The following is a 19,952-nucleotide window of genomic DNA, read 5'->3' as shown; positions in this document are numbered from 1 at the left end:
CATAAGGTTTGACAGAATCCAACACCCTCTACGGGGCGCTGTGAGTCCGAATGGACTAACCGACAGTGGGTGTTGTCGTGAGACCTTGGTTCCTCTTACTCTAAAACCAAGGTCACCAAACTATGAGCCTGAGCCAAACCCTGTCTGCTGCTTTTCTATAGCTAAAGTTTCATTGGCCACACCCATTTTCTCACACGTGGCCCACAATGCCTAAAACATCTACTATCTGGCCCGGTACAGAATGTTTGCCAGCATCCGCCTTAAAGAGTACGCCTAAATCAAAACTTAACTCTCCTGAAAGTTTTTGCCTACAGACTAATAGTTTCTCAAAAAGGAGCCCTGACTGTCATCAAGTGACTAGCAAACCTATAGGACAGGGTAGAGCTGCCCTTGTGAGTTTCCAAAACTGTAACTCTTCAGGGGAGTAGAAAGCCCGGCTTTCTTGTGATTCACAGTCAAACTCTTAACCGCTGTGCCATCAGGCTGAATGGAGAGAACCACTCTCTAGCTTTGTCTCGTCCCACGGAACCTCGAGAAGGGCAGAGTCGGGGTTCAGAGCAGTCACAGAAACTTAAACAGGTCCTTCCCTACATTTTGTTTTTAACAGAAGAACGCCTTGGGGAGCCATGGAAGGCAGCATAAACCACTGGTGTTTGGTTACTCTGGCCTCTAATTCCTCAGAGTCCCTCTGTCTAAGACTTCCAAGGCTCCATTTTTGGCCTCTGTCCCTTTGCATATTTATTTCCTGATCTGATGTGGAATTAAAGTTAAATAGGAGCTGTGTGCTTGAATTCCACATGGCTGGCTCAGCAGGAAACCCCAGGGCAGGTTTGTTGGCATGCCTAACTCATGTTAGCCTCAGCTATGCTAATTTCTAAAGCTGTTTGCTTTGCTCAAATAAATCTTAGAGGCAAATTTGCATTTGGATGCACACCTTTCGATGCACAAATTATGTGCATGGTAACTCTGGGGCAGGCTAAGGATGGAAAACAGGGCCTTTCCTGAGCAGGTCCCATACTAGGGCTTTACCAGCACCTCATCTCAGCCTCGTGACCGCCCTCACCTGACACGGTGGCTCCATTTTGCAGAGGAGGAAAACCGAGGCAAGAGAACGTAGGGAACGTGTCCACATTCCCCGAGCTGGTGATTGACAAAACCTGGGTTGGACCCTATACTGAATCGCAAGCCCAAGTTCTTCTCACTGAGTCTTAATCTCCTAGTGAACATCACCGCTCACCTGAGCTGCTGGACTCAGATTCAAAAACGAGCTATACATACACAAAACCCTGCATCCCTCCAGTCCTCAACCCACCTATGCACGTATGTCTTCAGCCCTCCGCAGATCGACTTGGGTCTTTCTGTACTGCAAAACAATCCAGCAAATACTCAAAAGTCCCCAGATTCACTGCCCTGGAGTCGATTCCAACTCAGGGTGAGGCTTACAGGGCAAAGTAGAACTGCCCGTGTGGGTTTTCAAGGCTATTAACTCTTTATAGTCGTCAGAAGCTTCATTTTTCTCCCATGGAGAGGCTGTGCTTTTGAACCTCAACCTTGCTGCTAGAAGCCCAATGCATAAACCACTGCACCACCGGGGTCCTAAGAACATGGAGCATGAAAAAGGCCAACTTAGTCTGATGCACCAATCACCTTATCATTAACAGGCAAGCACAATCACGAGAGACTGACAGGCAGATGATTTTAACGATATATCTAAGGACCTCGATATGACAGTACAAGTCTGTCAAAATGCAGATCAGGCAAGAAGATATGGGCCTATGTGCAAGTGAAACAGGTTAGTAACACCTAGAATATGGTAAAAAATATATCTACAACATAAGCTCAGGAATTCATATCTACAAATATGTTCACCATTTAAAAAGATTACTGAAAACATCACCTTTAATTAAAATACAAGTGTGATCCTTGTGATCATTGATACGATTATAGAAACTCAGGGTTTACCCTGTTCAATTCCAGAAAAGTAGCCAGTGTAGCAATTAAGCATTGTAGCAAAACTCCAATATTTCACAGTAAACTTGATACAATGTTATTTTGGTTCTTTCTCTGCAGAAAACCTCTCTCTAGCCTAGCTTACCATGCGGTCCAATGCTCAGGCCATTGCTATCTAGAGCCATTGCCATCTACACGGCCATCTAATTCTCTGTGACTGAACAAGGACTGATGGCATTTTCATGCAGAAGATACTCAGATGTCCCTTTGGAACAAGTCTAGCGCCAAGAGAGCTTTCCAAGAATTAGAACGAACTCTGCAAAGAAGATGGGTAGCCTACAATGTTTCCAGAGAGGATTTAGGGGAAGGCAAATTGGAAAACAAGTTTGCCACATGCCTTCTAACCATCCCTTGTCCCAGAAAACCCAACAGAGGAGAGCTGGTTCTTACTACGCCAACACCTAGTTCATCTATGGTTACTTTTTCTTCTTGCCACCCAGTCATTGTATGACTTTTTAAAATGATTTCATCCATTTTTATATTAAAAAGATAATTTCATAAGGGGGAAACGGGTTTTAGTTTGGGTTTGGATTTTTTTGCTTTGTTTTTCAGCCAGTAGTCGAAGTCGGGATCGTGGTCAGTTGAAAGTTGATGTAATGGCCATGATTGCGGGACTAGGGTCAGGAGAGTGCCTACTACAGCAACAATACTTTAAATAATATGTACACTAACATTTCTTATCTACAGAGTTCCTACGAGAGCCCTTTCTGTAACTAACGGGAGTGATTAACCATTATTCTGATAAGATAGCTCCACAACTTTCTGTGAATTGTTATCATTGGAAAGCCCAGTCCAATGGTGACTTACCTGCTGGTGGCTTTATGAAAGGTGGTGGGATTAAAGGTACAATAATGGGTACACTGCCATGATCCTTTGACCCTGCAGGTGAGTCACCAAGTCCGTTTCCTGTGGCAAGCCCTGAATAGCCTGTGCTTATATTGTACGGTGAAATAACACTGTCCTCCGGTAGTCTGGGTTTGGGCAAGGAATTTTCTGTAAAAGAAAAAGAAATCATGTTCAATACAACAAAAGAATCTATTCAGCAGACCTACCATTTTTCTCACAACCACTTAACTAAAGCAAAAAAATGATTGCGTAGCAAAACAAATAGGGTCCTTATAAGCCTTCAAACACACTTTACCACAATTCCAGAGGACCATCCACTGACTTAGAGTGATGAGCCTTATTACCATACCCTTCTAATGGACTCCTTGAAATTTGCTTCACTCTGATAGCTAACATCCCAGTTGTACTCCTGGTGGTGAATTCTAGCCCTGTGGAATCCCAGAGAAAACTGGGAGGCAAGTGACCTTTTCCTTGAACAAAGTGATAGCTAGCAGGCACCAGGGGGCTGGCTCTTCACGGAGCTGGGGGGGAGTCTGCACCGTGCCCTCCAGCAGTATAGCAAGGTTCCCGTGATTGTCACCTCTGGGTCATCAAGTGCGGGGTGGGAAGGAAGCAGAGAGATTGGAAAGCAAACTGTTGTTTCACAAGGTCTCAGTAACAGGAGGCTACACTAGCGACAAAATAACACCTCAGCCACGGAAAACCACCTTGCCCTACAGGAGTAAATCCTGGCCCCTCTCCTTTCTTCGTCCACAGAGGCCTTGGTGATTGCTTACACCAAGGATTATACGAGTTTATAGAACATAAACTCATGACTTGCATTTTTCATTTACAGTGAAATTGATGACACCAACTTTAGAACATGAGGTGCACAATTTTATAGCACGCTCAACACAAGATTTGTCACGTTCATTCCATTCCACGGGCCTGCGGGAGCGCTCATTTACACTGTTGTGTAGTTCATAAGATGACAAGGCTCTGTCTTGGAGACTGAGAATAAAATAGCCAAACGGGTGGTTGACGCCAATAGGAATTTGGAGGGGAAGGCCCTTCGTGATCAAGCTATCGGTGATGTCACACAATTCATTTTACCTACATTTTACTGACAATTGTGAATTAGGTGACCTGACTTCATCTCCTTGAAGTTCCCCAAATGGGTTGCTTCTTCACGCACTCTTCTGCTTTTCCTTAAGAACGGGCCGTCTGATCGCTGTCCGTCCGTATCGAGGCCCACCATTTGTTCCCCACGAGCCAGGGCCCTGCTCTTCAGACCCTGGCAGGATCGGGGTGAGGTCAACTCTGTCAAACCTTTGTCATGCCCACTCTTTAACTGGGCTTTGAGAAAATGTGTCTGGAGTTAAGTTAGGATCTCACCATCCACTACTCATTTCCTCCTTACTCTATTTCAAGGATTTGATTGGGGGGCTGGGAGGGTGGAGGTAGGGAAAACTTCAAACACAAAATGGAAATAGGCTTCTCTTCAGAATTTCCAGGCAGGGGCGGGGGATGGGGAAAGAGGGGAGGGGACACTCTGATCATCTAAACCAGCGGCTGTCAACCTGTGGGTTGCGACCCCTTTGGGGGTCAAACCACCCTTTCACAGGGTCACCCGATTCATAACAGAAGCAAAATGACAGTGATGGAGTAGCAACAAAAGTAATTTTATGGTTGGGGGTGGGGGGGTCACCACACATGAGGAACTGTATGAAAGGGTCGCTGCATTAGAAAGGTTGAGAACCACTGATCTAAACCACAGGTTCCCACACTAATTTGGCCTACCACCCCTCTTTGAGAAAAAAAGACCCAAACCCTACTTAATGCCCCACTGGCAATTAGAAATGTTTGTGTGGTAGCCCATACTCCAGGATAAAGTGTAGGTGTCTGCTTTTTGCAGCCCCCGGGTCAGTCCAGCACACACACACACTCCCACCAGCACCACCACCACCAGCACCACCACCATCATCACCACCACCACCAGCACCACTCGAGTTGGTGGTATGGCCCGCTCTAGGAAATACTCGTCGAAACCTCATATTTCAATTAACAGAAAGCCCCAGAACCAACCACTGATGAGGTACCAAAGGGCTCGGGCAAATAAAACCTACCCAACATTGCCCCTTTCTACAACTGTGTGTGCCCAGAGTCTCAAAGCCCTTGTCCAGCACTGCTGGAAGGAGGCTAGGCTGCGTCTGTGTTTGTTTTATGTTGTGTCCTGACATTCTGTGGAATTCTGCTTACGGGAAAGCGCTACTGGGGATGTGCATTTAAATCAACCATTGGCATAATCAACAAAATGAGTCCCAAAGCTACTCAATTCTGGCAGGTTGAGATAGTTAATCCTCCTTTGAATGAACAAAGGGACATTAAGTGTCATTACCTTTGAGAACAGAAATGTGTTGCCGGCTCTCCCCATCTGTAAGGTAGCTCCTGAATTCAATATCTTCTCCATCTTTCAGTTCAACCTTATCATAGCCATACCAGCCAAGGAGTTCATTCATGGTGTTTTCTGCAAAGTTCTGAAATAGAAGCGTAGCCCACTTATTTGTGTAACCAATAACTATTCAAATGAACACATAACTCCGATTCTCTGTGCCCTATCCTGGGCACTGCCAGCCCTGCCCCACCTCCCCTGTAGTCGTATTCATTTTCCAAATCACGTTCAAAAACTGGAACGCATTTAAATCTCAGGGTGATGCCTCGAATAACAACAGGCTTTCAGGAGTTTGCAATTTACAGATCATAACAAAAGCCTATGTGTCAGTTTTTCTTATGAACAGTCATATTTTAGCATCTTTTCTACAAAGTATATAGCCCGCACTTAAGTGAAAATATTGAAAAGTACAGTCCACAAACAGCTGAGAAGAAAAGGTTGTTTGTTTGTTTTGTTTTTAAGAAAAGCAATTCATCAACCTTTTTTGTGTCTCCGGTTAATTTAGATTAGAGTTGCGTTCTGATTCAAGTGCTGCTCCTTATCATGATTGTCATCTGAGACATGGCAACATCTCAACAAAGACAGAATTTCTCAATTGCCACCTACAACCATACAGCAAGCTGTGCAGACAACAAGGGCCTCCCCTTTGAATTTCCCCTTTTGCAAGAGTATTTTTCCTTTACCAGCTTTATTCATGACAGTCTTTCACCATGAAATCAAAGGTCCACTGGAGTGATTTCTAACAAGTCCCATAAAGGTCCCACATAACTTTCAGGTGGCTGGGACCGCATGTGAAAACATTTGTGAACTACAAACACACAGGAGAGGGATTGCGATGGTTGCTCTCATTGTTCTGATTATCAGGGCTTCAAAAGAATGGATGTCATTGGTCATACGTAAAGCTTGTAATATTGACGCATGGCGATGAAGGCATCCACTGCTGGGTCTGGAAACAAGAAGCACGTAAGTGATGTCAATGCTCTTGTGTGCCTTGAGGAGTCTCCACCTGGTGAGGCAAGCAGAGCCTCCTAGGTAGAGCTAGAAGAACTACAGATTCTAACCTTCCCTGTGGCTCCGGATCATTTAGTCCCCTCCTTAAAAGCTGCCGTTCCCGAATTACACTGGGATGCATCCTTTATGCACGTGAAACAAAGCCCAAAGACCAAGCCAGAGAGTGCCCAGTCTCTGTGTGTGCCTTCGGCGTTTTCCTGTATTTCTCCACTTCAGATTTCAGCAGGGGTTGCACAGAAAAGAAAAGCTGTTACACTACTGACTTCACAAAAACAAACTTGGCACTTCAAACCACCCACAAGGTGCTAGATATTTTTTTTCTCCCCTGCTTTAGTACGCACTTAAGCTTAGAACTCCTGACTGGGTCAATCTGTGATGGCATAGTGCACCAGTAATTAAAATACAACTCTTGAGCCAGATTGATCCGGCGTCACCATCCACAAGGCCAACAGTCAGACAGACTGAGGCATTTATCCTCTCTGACGGCTGGCCATGCCCACGTTAAGGAGACATTCTTCTCATGAATGCACCAAGATGATATGATCGATACCAATAATAAGCTTGGCAACTTCAGAATACCACTGAGGAGGACGGGGCTAAACACTGCCCGACTCCATCAAACGAGATCCCTGTAATGAGGCAGTAGTCTCCCCTAGCATCCCATTTATCTCACTGAGCTGAGCGCCCAACTCGAGGATGATGCTCCCTGAGCTCCCAGATGGAGGCTCTCCATCAGAAGGCTGGCAGCAGAAATCTGCAAGGCTGAGGCTTACACCGTGCACCGAAAACCCAATGCCCAACAGCGTGAAGAGCCAAGTTCAAGTCATCGTATGGGTCTGTGTGCCATTGACCCCAGTCTGTCAGAGAATTGTGCCAACAAGACAGAAAACCGTCTGCACAGTGGCTCGGGCCACTTTTGTAGCCACTCTCGGTTTAACCCCTGAATTTCCACAAAGGCTGGAGCTGCATACTTCATGCAGCCATCCCCCAGCCTAGAACATAGATATGTGTGTTTGAATACAGCTGCAAATCCATTCAACCTTTCAGAAGCGATCCCAGGGATGGCATCCAGAAGCCTGGGCCATTTGGATGAAAAATAACAAAGCCAAACAAACCAGAAACCTCAAAGGATTATCATTCATACCAAATTCTTATGATTTGGTTATCTTTTTTTTGGGTTATCTTAAGGCTGCCATTTTTCATTCCTGGTGTGTGCTGACGCAGCACGGAATGACCGATATGAACTCCATCTCTCCCCTGATTGTCCAGTTACTACACGTGTCAGTGAACATAAACTCTGAAAACATTCCCTTCCTGACCATCGAAAGTAAACATAAACATTTTAGAGTTTTGATCTATGACTGCAGATCCAGAGAAGTTGACAAAATGTTAAGTCATACATCTCAATGCGTTCTTGAGAGAAGGCACTAGATCAGGGGTCTCAACCTTCCCAGTGCCAAGACCCTTTAACACAGTTCCTCATGCTGTGGTGACCCCAACCAAAAATTAGTTTCATTGCTACTTCATCGCTGTCATTTTGCTACTGCTATGAATTGTCATGTAAATATCATATGCAGGATGTATTTTTACTGTTACAAATAGAAGATAATTAAAGTATAGTGATTAATCACATAAACAATATGAAATTGTATATTGTGAAATATTTCTTTCTAACTACAAATAAATGAAATTTTGTCTGGAAGCATGGTGTAGCATAGGTAACAGTCTTCAAGCTGGGTCCTCGTATATGGGCGTATCTGCATGTGGGTGGACCAGCCTAGGGATGGATAGAGGAGCGCTGTCTCGGGTCCTAAGACCATCAGAAATATGTGTTTTCTGATGGTCTTAGATGACCCCCAAAGAGATCGAGACCCACAGGTTGAGAACCGCTGAACTAGATAAAAGAAAGAAAATCAAGGCCAAGGTGTCTGTGTGACTGCAGGGGGTGGAAAGAGAGGAGCTTCTGTCACATAAGCTATTGAGAAGGGGCCCTGGGGGCACTGAGGAGTAAGCACTGGCCTGCTAACCACGCAATGTCGGTCCCAACCCACCAGCTGCCCCGTGGGAGAAAGATGGGGAAGCTATTTGTTCCCATAAAACAGCCTCCAAAACCCTACATAGGGTTGGAGTGGAGTCAATTTGCAGCACAGGTGGATAGAGATGATTGTATTAATAAACCAAAGAACTCCCAGGAATATCGAAGCTAATTTTTTCCCATCGGCTAGGTAAAGTCTGGGTTTGATGTCAGATTTCATACCAGCTCGTTTTTGTAGTAAACCAAAGCACATGAAATAGATTTTTTGTTATGACTAGTTAAGAAATATATTCTAAGAAAATGGGTTTAATGTTTGAGACCTCTGGTAGAAGATTCTAATCATTATTTTTTTCAACCTTTTTTTTTCTTCTGTATTCTTCTTGAATGTTTTCTATTTTAAAAAAGGACCTCCTTTCTTATGTAAGTTTATCTGCGTTTTTCTCATACAGGTGGAAAAATCAAGATTTAAACGCAGAGATTGTTTAGATGGCTCTGTTCAAGGACATTAAGACAAACTCCCGTTCTAAGGGAGGTTGTGAAACTTGCTTCCCTACAAATCTGTAGGAAATGGGCGCCAAGATTTGCCTCAGAGACTTATGGGACTAAAGCAGAAAGTCCCTTAAAGTCCCTTCCAGCTCTAAGATTCTGTGAAATCAAAGAACTTCTACTTATATGAGAAATGAAATACCTTTTGGAAAGACATGTCATAATTATAACAATCACACATCATGAATTTCACTGAACAGCCATTATTTCAAATATTTTATCATTGCTCCCATACCCAACAAAATGTGCCAGAAATTTCAATATTTTGGCATCTGAATTACATTTTGCAGACAGCCTCTCGCCCTTGGAAGTGGCACAAAAATCCTTTCTCATACCATGTGGTCCAATTTGGGTTTGGAAAATAGGTCACTATAATTACAATGATAATGTCTAGCACTCATATAGCACTTTACAGGGCTCTTGGATCTGTTAACCCTCTGGTTCCTTTCAAAGACCCTCTCTGTTAGGCATTGGATTTCCACAACCAACTTTTGGTAAGCCCATACAACACTTCATGTCTCACACACACACACAAAGCATCAAGATACAGGACAGGCAAGAGTCTCACCCAGCAAAATCAGAATTTAAATAGAGTGCTGGTTCTCATACCAGGACTCATTCAATTGTAGATTCTTTCTATTTTAATCCCAATATGCCAGTGATTCCAAAGAATCACTGGACCAATCAAAGGTTGAAAATAACAAAGCATGCTATAGGATGTAAGTGTCACGTATAACAAGATTTCCAACCAGGGCCTCCATCGGTATGATGGTTTCTTCATCTGCTTTGGGATCTCATCATTGACTCTCCTTAATTACCTGTTTTCTTGGAAAGTGGGGGCACCACATTTGCAACTCAGATTTCATCTTCTCATCTAACGGCTTTTTGACATCACACCTGACTCTCATTGCTTTTACTTCTAATACCTAGCCCCACGACCTCTTCCTTAACTCCGTTTTCTCCCACGAGTGCCCTTAAGAGAGAAGACACAATCTTCTTCTAGTTTTTTAATGCTTCCTGCCCACGCCCGTGCTACCACGACCCCAATTCTATCTTATACATCTGGCTAGACCAGAACACATACACGGGTACAGATAGACGCTCACAACCCAGGGAATCCAGAGCAGATAAACCCCTCAGGGCAGCAATGCTAAGAGTGCAAGGTTAGGGGTGGCGCAGTTAAGGGGGAAACCAATCACAATGATCGATGTATGGCCCCCATCCTGGGGGACGGACAGCAGAAAAGTGGGTAAAATGAGGGCAGCGGTCAGTGTAAGACATGGAAAAAAAGAAGAAGAATTTATAAATTATCAAGGGGACATAGGGGAGGGAGGCTGGGAGAGGGAGAGAAGGGGGGAAAAATGAGGAGCTGATGCCAGGGGCTCAAGTAGAAAGAAAACGTTTGGAAAAGATAACAACAGATGTACAGATGTGTTTGACACAATGGATATATTACGGATTGTGATAAGAGCTGTAAGAGGCCCCAATAAAGTAAAAATAAATAATAAATAAATAAGTTTTTTTTAAAAAGAAAGACGACAATCATAACATTTAGTCTGAAAACATGGCCTTTTCTTGGAATAAAAACAACAACACAATGACAGAAAGATGGGTGCGAGGCAGTTTCCATACTCCTCCTGACGCAGTCCCACAATGCCGGCAGCACGCATTCCTGCCGGAAACTTGTGCCTAGGGACTTTCACTGGACACGCTCCTGATCAAAGTAGAAGAACCATGATCCATGTTCAATCTGAATGATTTTTAAGTGAACATTTCACGAGGTAAACAATCAAGAGTTAACGTCAAGGGCCATTGAAAATAACTCACTCTTACTCCCTGCCATCAAGTTTTAACCGACTCATATTGACACTATAGAACAGGGTAGACCTGCCCCACAAAGTCTCTTCTTTCTCCCACGGAGCAGATCGTGGTTTTGAACTGCTGGCCTTGAGATTAGCCCAATGCATAACTATGCTACCAGGGCTTTTTCAAGCTACATCTGAAACGTCAAAGACTTCCAAAGAGACTCATTTTATTTACCAACTAGTTTAAAAAAAAAAAAATAAGGCAGATAGCACAAATTGGGATTCTCTCTCTCTCTCTCTCTCTCTGTCTTCTCCATACCAGGTTTTGCCTGACTGAAGGCCATGCATTTTCAACTTTGTATCCCACTCAAGAATACAAAAAGGTTTTGAGGAGATCCCAAACACTCACCCACCTGAGGGGAAAACTGCATCCTCCCTCTCCCCACAAATAAAATCCCCTTCCCACTCCAAGACCCAGTTCTATAAAAAGATAACACAGAAGCCCAGGGGACGCTGTCATGCATGTGCTGACCTGCTAACCACAAGGCAGGGATTTCAAACCCACCATGAAGACTTGCTCCCATAACGATTTACAGCTTCTGAAACCCTATAGAAGCTCCCTCTGAGTTGAAGTAGACTAAAATGACAGAGGGTGGATATGTTTGTTTGTTTTTATGCATGGAAGGTGTTTGTTGGCTGAAGCTTTTTATTCTTTTTAATGACACATCTTGCATGTGAAGCTCTGACAATGTACTCAATAAATGAGTTAATACATGTATATGCTTTGACGGATGTCAAAGAAATGTATAGAAACAGAGAAGTTGCTGAACAAAATTCAGGAATACAGAATTCTGAAAACAAATACATGAAAGTTCAAAAGAGTAATGTGTCTAGTGTCGGTGAGGCTGCTCATCATATTGGGAATTTAAATTGATTCAACTTTTAGCAAAGGTAATTTGACCCTATGCATTAAAAGCCTTTTAAAAATTACATACCTTTCGACTCAACAACTTCACTTCTAGGAATTCTAGGTGCAAAATTGTGCATGTTCAGGAATGCTTATTTGGGTTGTTTTCTTAGAAACAAGCTAAGTGCCAAACAATAGAAATTTGGTTAAATAAATTACAGTTTAGTCATATAATGGAATACTATTTTACCCTTAAAATATATGCCGTAGATAAATTTTATTGTCAGAGAAAGGCATTCACAATACATTATGTCTTAAAAGGCAGGTTTGTATGCTATAGGGCCATTTTTGTTTCTTAAAAAAACTATACATCACACTTAGGAAAGGACATGAAAAGATAGACATCAAAACATTGACAGTAATTGCCTCTGGGTGAGAAAATTATAGGCTTTGTTTTTCTCCTTGCTTATCCATCTCCTTTTTCTGTTGTTCTTTTTTACAGTTTCCATCATGTCCATGCATTATTTTCATAAAAATAATTACAAATTAACACACAGTCTCACTAAGACAGTTTTGTCAGCCATACCCACAGTTCTAATGATGATAAAAAGGATCCACTAGCCACATTACTTAAACTTCCAAACATTTGACACACATTCTCCAAGAACGTGGAGCACTTGAGAGAGATTTTCAAAAGAAAAGGAAACTCCCAATCCTGTACTACTTATAAAGCAGACGGGAGGGGGTGGGGGTTGGAAGGGGGATGCTGCTAGTATCTCTGCTGGTCAAGGTTATGCAGACTAGAATGATGGATACTTTGGAGAAAAATTTTATCTCCTGTTCTACCTCTATCTGTTCTGACTGACCTCTGGGGTAGTTTTCTTTAAGTATCATTGGCCTCACTACGAGAAAAAGAAATGGATTATGCAGGCGCAAGTTGGAGCCTTGTACCAAATGCCACAGGGCATCAGGGCCTGTGCTTGATAAGAAGTCCGTTTCCATCTCTGTTCCCAGGCCTAACCTAGGGCTACGTCTACACTGCCCCAACTTAGCACAGACCCAGTGGGTAGATCTTATTTTTCCAGTTCTGCCAAGAAGCAGAAAGTGAAATTTCAACAGTCAAGAAATATCTGAGTTGCCCTTTTCAGACTATAAAGCACATTCAGAACTGGAGAAGATGGTCTTGCGAGGGCAGGAGACAAAGATAAGATGGGTCATCTTATTCTCTTATAGATGACTCATTGGAGAGTCGGCAACATGCATGGATGCTGATGGATGCATGGGGAGGTCAGGTCCACACTCAGTGGTACAACTTTTTGCACTGAGACCCACATTCTTCCCAGAACTCCAAACCAATTCTGACTCATGGCGACTCGACAGGACAAGGTGGAACTGCCCCTGTGAGTTTCCAAGATTGTAACTCTTTATGGGAATAGAAGGCCCCATCCACCCTCCTGTGGCATGGCTGATGGTTTCAAACTGCCGGTCTTCTGGTTAGCAGACCGACTACAACTTTTTTAATTAAAACCCAGGGGTCATGGGCAGTGTGCTCCATTTTAGTTCATTTGGCAGAAGCACCCTCAGCTAGCACACGCTTTACAGCGCAGCGCACAAGACAGAGGGCAGGTCCAAACACAGAAGCCCAAGCCCTGGTGGTATCGTAGTTGATGAACTGAGCTGCTAGATGAAGGTCAGCAGTTTGCAATGTCAGCTGCTTCATGCGAGAAAGATGAGGCTGACTACTCCTTTAAAGAGTTACACTTTGGGGACCCCACAGGGGCAGCTCTACACTGCCCTTATAAAGCCACTATGAATCAGAATGGACTTGACAGCAGTGAGTTTGTTTGTTGTTGTTGTTGTTGTTTAACCTGTCTTATTCTCTTACAGACATCTTCCGAATTGGATGGCTATCTCTACTGGCATATTAACAAATATTGTGTCTTTCTATATGGTTTTGTTGTTACATAAAGCAGACAATTAGATCTCCATGTTTTAATCTGCTGCCTGAACATCAAATGTCCTCAAAGGGTCAAACAAAGGCTGTAAAATTGTGGCTGACAGCCCTCCGGTTAGCACTGTGGCAGGCATGGCAGGTGTGCAGCTGTGAGCAGCTGTGTCCTATCACAGCTGCAGAACTGCCCTATAAAAAAAACCCAAAAATGTTACTAAGACTCGTTACATTGTTTTCCTGTCTGTGCCAACGCCAAAGCCAAAGCCACTGGTCTTAAAGCAATAGGGTTCCACAGGCCTTCAGTTATGGACAATATTAACACCCATCTGTCTACAAATCCTAAGTTCAGCGAATTACACTGACCTCAAGTTTTCCTATGTGCTTCCGTATTCCAATTGGCACTAGCCTTATTCCACCCTGTAAACGAATCCCTTCTCTTTTAGGAAAATATTCAATAATCTTATTAGCTTGCGAGTGTAAGTGTGGTTGGCTTCCCACTCCACAAGAGGAAGTTTTAGACTTCGAGTTGTATTTTTTTCTAAATGACCTCCCTTTTACAAGTTCTAATCATGGTTTTTATAAATCGTATATCAACCTTTTTTAAAAGGGACATTTCCTTAGAAGGTAAGAGACCCCAGGTTACCCTAACAAGACGTTGTCTTTCCCTGGAAACTCTCCTTTAGAGACCCGTTTTGCCCTCATTGAGTGTCACCTCCCCCCAAGCAGTCCCCCTCAGGGTCCTGTTTTGGACTTTTCCTTTAAGCTCCGTTACCTCTTGGTTTCTATGAGTCTGTCTTTCACACTAGGAGACTTGGGTTTGGCTTCCCCAAGCAGGGCTTGGCAAGCACAGAGGCAGGAAACGCAGAAGGGAATGAGTCTGTCAGACTCATTTTCTTCTAGTTCAAATGTTTATTTCAGATTTGGGAGGAAGTGGAGTGGTTCCTCTTCATTTCCTTGTCTCTGGAACCCGGAGTTGCCGAAGGAGCATTGCATTCATTCTATCGCACCTCACACTTCACAGGTTTACAGATGGAGCAAGAGGGCTCTTCCCACAAGGCCCCCAGTCTGAACCGAATGGAAATCACTGCTCTCTGTGCCCGCCTGGAGCCCGCTCTTAGGGGCTCTCAGAGCCGCAAGTCTTGACTAGGAAACCGCTAGTAACTCTGAGGACAAGGCTGGGGGCTCAGGAACTTCCTGTACAGCCCCCAAGGGGACAAGGGCCAGGTCCCCGCTGATTTAGTCCACAGCCCTGCCACGTGGCATACCTGAGGCCCCGGCTCAGCCGGAGATCTGGCATCATTTCTGAATGCCACAGTGATCTGGTCCTAAGTCCACGTTCTAAGCTGCCGAGGAACACTGCGTGGACACCAGGATAGAGTTGAATGGACACATTTGGAATAATGAGCTGCTTTCGACCTGAAACACGGGTGTTTCCAATCCACATTCAATTCTTCTTAAAAAAACAACAATCTTTTTAACTCCAAACTATTTATCTCACTACACTCCCTAGCTCAGCTCGGCAACTTGCTTTATTGTCTATGCAATTGACACAGGTCATGTTTAATGCCAAACGGAGAACATCAGAAACCAAACTAGAAAATCTTGTGGTGAGTTTACTACTAAACTCTAACAGATGTGCCTGACTCAAACTGCAGGCATCAGGGCTGGGGCATAATTTTAGGTACAAATTACCGACTGAGAATATTTATAGACCGAGAACTTCTTGAGCAAAGAAGACTCTTTGACATTTAACACAGATTATCCTGTAGTTTTAGCAATTGATAAAGCAGCCAAACATTGCCAATGCATTAATTATGGTTTGTTTAGGAAAGTTTCCAGGACAGAGTGCTGGATCTAATCGTGTTGGTTTTGTGCAAGAGTTTTTTGGTGTTGTTTTTGTTTCTGCAAGATAAAAATTGGACCCATAATCACAAGTTTGGCTAAGATTTTTGAACCATATTAATATTCAATAACCACTGATCACAGTTCCCCGTAAGTGCAGCTATATTTACACTTATCTGTATACATCCACTTGCACAAATTAGTTTTTAAGCTATTATCTACCTTGTCCTGCATGAACTCCTGATACTAATTGACTCTTCCAGATGTCAGAACTCCCTCCTAACACTCATTTATTATACTTGTGAGCAAAGATTATAAGGAAGACATTTTACATTAGATATAATCACAACAGTCCCATTAGAAACCAAGTCGTCAAAACACAAATCACATTGCCCTCTAATTGTTTTCTATTACTCAGAGTCCTGGCGGCACAGTGGCTGGAGGACTCAGCTGTGACCAAGCTGTCAGTGGTTTGAGCCCACCAGTCACTTCATGGAAGAAAACGGTAGTTAGTCTGATTGCTTACAAGATTTACAACCTTGGACACCTTACAGACAGTCCTACTCGGTCCTACAGGGTCACTATGAATTAAACCCAGCTTGGGGGCAATGAGCTTGGTTTGCTTTTGGGTTCTATTAGTCATTAATTAAAATCAGGTTTACTAACTGCAAGTACTGTAAGGCAATCAATCTTTTTCATCAAGAACCAGGATAGAGGAAGGAAGAAGAAAAGATAAGAAAACATTGCAAAGGTCAGAGTGAGACCATTACTACTTGAAGATAGTTTCCCTGAGTACACTCTGAGAAAACCATGCCAAGTCACGTGCTTTTCACACTGAAACTTATATTGTATCAAATTTAAATTTGTTACAACTGCCATGTACATTAACCCAGCGATAACGAAAATGTAACTCAATATCTGATCTAGTGAAACAGCGACCAACATTAGCTCCCAGCCACAGGAAGCCAACCCCCAATGCCATTACTGGTGTCAGCTAAACCTCAGCCGTCTGTCTTCTCCAGCCATTTAAAATAAATAAATTAATTAATTAATTAATACATATCTGACTATCTCAAATTAGGAGATCTTGAAGGAAGTCTCTGTGATGAGGCAACTTAGTTGCTCGTTCTCAGTGCCCTGCATTTTGCTGTCCTTAAAATAGACGCTTGGACGCCAATGTCCTTTCTATTACCCGGAGGGGGGAAAATCACATCCACACCAGGCCTTTTTCTTTCAGCTCACAGAGAAGCAACACGATCTAACCAGTGTGGAAACCTGAGTAGGTCACTGTACACCACGATAAAATTCCCTAATCCCTGGGCCAAATCTCCCTAAGGGGGCCTCCTCCTGATCCTCCACTTCCCAGGCTGACTTTTCCATTCGCTCTCTCCTCTTTCCCCCTTTCATTTCCCCTACCTTCAAGCCTTGATATGTGATCTGAGGAGGGGGCTCAGGTTTCCGTTTTTACAGCTTAGGCTGTGCTCGCTGTATACATTCCTTTCTTCGGCCGGGCAGTGGTTACTTACCGAGGCTTAGTTTACACTGGTCCAGATGAAAGCCGTTCAAAGACGGCAGACACAGCCAGGCAGCTCCAGCGGCACCGATAGGAAGCTGCACAAGGCCACATTGTGTTCCTGGTGACAGTTTCGTGCACACATTTTTTTTTTTAATGCAGGGCAACTAACTTGTTGGGTTACTCTACACTTTAGGTCTTGAGGCGGTGGAAGGATAATGCACACTATCAGGCGGTTTGGGGGTGTTGGCATTAAAAAATATATTTAAATATATATTTTTTAAATCGTAATGAGTTCCAAATAATCCTTCTGCCTTTTTGACTTTGAGAAATCAAAGTGAGAACTCTTGGTGCTGTTATATTAGAGGATTCCCTACTAAACCTTTGCACTAGATAGACTTCATGCCTCAGTGGCATGGTGTGCATGACACGGCTGAAATTTTTCACCCAAGGCTCTCATACCCTGGTCCAAACCAGAGGGAAAACTCTGATGTTACTGGCCGTGGAGTTCTTTGTTGGGGGACAACTTCTTCTTTAATGTACTCTGGATTAAAATGATTAAAACTTCAAATAGTCGGTAGCAATTTGGGGAGTTGGGCAGTGGGGAGAATGATAACATTTTACAAAGAGGAAATTCTGTGCAGAAAGGTTAATTCCATTCTTAGTCCTGCAGCCCTGGCTTAAAAAAAAAAAATTGTGTAATTTCCCCCCATCACACACTGTTGTTTTGTTTCTTCCTCACCGGTCCAGACAAACATCTGTTATAGTGCAGGAGGACAACTATCTCCCAACCATAGAGTTCGCCCGCAGCCAAAGTCAACAACCGCAAGCCCCAAGCTCGGAGCACAGTCAGCCTTTATATCCAGCCGGGATAACATTTCACATGTTTTGATTAAAATTAGCTAATTTGTAATTCTAGAACCTATGAAACTTAAAAGCTGCCGTCCATATGATCACGTTAGGCAGCATGTTAAAGGGCCAGTGCGCACTGTGATTCCCGATGGCCTTTTCCTCTCTCCTTGTCCCTCCTCCCTCCATAGAAAATGAAATGAATAAGTAACCTGGAAATGCAGGGGGGCGGGGGAGTGAAAAGAAGGAGAATGGTTCTTGTCGAGTGTGTGAATTCCACCCAATCAAAAGACAACAGGCTTAGTGGCCCTGGTGTTTTAAGAAAAGCTCAACAACAGCAGCAAACAACACTCCCTCCTTGGGATGGATGGTGGTTTCCATCACAAGGGACAGCATTCATTTCCAAAGCAATTCTTCCTGAACTCTCTTTTGGACTGATGCTGCCGGCAGCGCAGGCTGGAAGGCACTAAGCTTCTCACCCAGAAAGATAAAGCCCCTAACTCCAAAATTGAGATGGCTACGCTAGGAAGAGAAGCGAAGCATATGTACCTAGGTCCACAACAGGGTGCCCAACAATATGCCCCTTTCTCCGCGTGGGCTACAGCCAAGGCACTCTCATAGATATGCTTGTTCCAATTGGGAAAACGTCGAAACGTTTTCATGCCATTTATGCCGCCTACTTTTTTAAAATACAAACGCACACAAACTGACCGACTCCGGTGGCAGCATTAGGGGTTCTATGCAGACGGGGGAAACCCCCAAACAGCTACAGGATGCATACCAAGTTCCCTTGGAACGTGCTACTTAATGGCAACTCGTGGAAGGAAATCATAGGAATGAATATACCATAAACGAGACTCGACATCGATACAGAATTAAGCCCTGGCCAGGTCAAATGCGACACTTCACGGAAAATGAGGGGTGGGGGTGGGGGTCCGGAGCTGAGTGGTGTTCTTGTGCAATCGCTCCAACCAGAACAGCTGGAGCGCCAGGCTGCTGCGCTCGCCACCTCTGGAGCACCGCTGGCCTGGCGGGGAGCCCGGCCTCGCGGAGAGGACGCCCGGCTGGCCTTTGCAGACAATGGGCAGGCGCCGGGCGACAGCTGCCCCTCACACCCCGCTCCCTTCTAACGGGCTCGCTCGGGTTTGATAGCCAAGGAAGTGAGGCATGCAAAGGCGAGCGCGAGCCGGGGCAGCCGCCGACGAGGAGCGGGAGCTGCGGGCGAGGCGAGCTGGCGGTCAGGACGGTACCCAGACCAGCGCCGCTCAGGCCGCACTCGCCCAGGCACTGACAGCCCCTGGGCACCGGGGCTACTTGAGGGGAAGCGGGGCTGGCGGTCAGGACGGTACCCAGACCAGCGCCGCTCAGGCCGCACTCGCCCAGGCACTGACAGCCCCTGGGCACCCGGGCTACTTGAGGGGAAGCGGGGCCACGGAGCCAGGCGATGACCTGGGGAGAACTGGAATCGGGCGCCTCCTAACTTTGAACCATCCGACGAAGGGAGAGGGGTGAACAAAATAACTACAGCGCCCACTTACAAAGCCTCTTCCCCATGCCCGCCCACCCACCACTTGGGTGCTCGGTCCCCTTCCCCTGAAACGCGTCAGTGCCAACCTGGCTTTTAGGAGGTTAAATAGTATGTGGTTTCCCGCGTCGTGCCACCCCCACCCACCCGCCCCCACCTTCCCCCATCAAATCTGAGGGAGGCAAATCTCGGGGCTACAGCCCGCGAGTTGGCCTCGGTTTTGAACCTGGAGGAGGAGCTGAGGCTTTCTGAGCATCTTACGGAAATTGACAAGCGCTCCCCTGGAGCCCCCAAATCCACACAACGGCCAAAGGGGAGCGGGCGGAAGCAGGAGCTGGGCTCCGCAGCCCCCGCGGTCCAAATATACCTTCATTTCCTCATTGATCTCCCTTTTCACTGGGTGAGCTGGTTTCCTGCTCCTCTTATTTTCCGGAGGTCTTCCCTCTTTCTCCATTTCTGCCATGTTTTTGTGTCTGGTTTCTGCGGAGATGAAATGGCTGCTGCTGCCGCCGGCGGTGGTGGCGGAGGTGGTGCTGATGGTGGCAAGGCTGGCGGCGGTGGCCGCGCTGGGGCTGGGCGGGGGAAGGGGAGGCAGGCGCCCGAGGAGCGGGGTCGCTTCTAGCGGCGAACCACGTCAGTGGCTGTCACGGGGAAAGGTAGCTCGCGGAGTCTCGGGGATGC

The 19,952-nt window shown here is 45.0% G+C and overlaps 1 protein-coding gene across 3 annotated transcripts in view; it reads right to left on the bottom strand.

Moving 5' to 3' along the window:
* The window catches only part of LOC101657756 (sine oculis binding protein homolog), a 206,149-nt gene extending 186,356 nt beyond the window's left edge, over window positions 1-19,793 (bottom strand). For all 3 annotated transcript variants that reach the window (XR_006680514.1, XM_045294709.1, XM_045294710.1), the window contains exons 1-3: window positions 19,639-19,793; window positions 5,234-5,372; window positions 2,818-3,003 (exon numbers count right to left, since the gene is read on the bottom strand). Coding sequence is in view for 2 of the 3 variants with exons in the window: in XM_045294709.1 (XP_045150644.1) it covers window positions 2,818-3,003; window positions 5,234-5,372; window positions 19,639-19,734 (421 nt within the window). In the remaining variant the exon portion in view is untranslated. The remainder of the gene's footprint in view (window positions 1-2,817; window positions 3,004-5,233; window positions 5,373-19,638) is intronic.
* Between the last annotated feature and the right edge of the window lie 159 nt (window positions 19,794-19,952).

This window comes from Echinops telfairi, unplaced genomic scaffold (genome assembly GCF_000313985.2).
Source record: "Echinops telfairi isolate 266 unplaced genomic scaffold, ASM31398v2 ScPeMD7_3533;HRSCAF=4204_0, whole genome shotgun sequence".
Lineage (NCBI taxonomy): Eukaryota > Metazoa > Chordata > Mammalia > Afrosoricida > Tenrecidae > Echinops > Echinops telfairi.
This window is presented reverse-complemented; position numbering and strand designations above follow the sequence as displayed.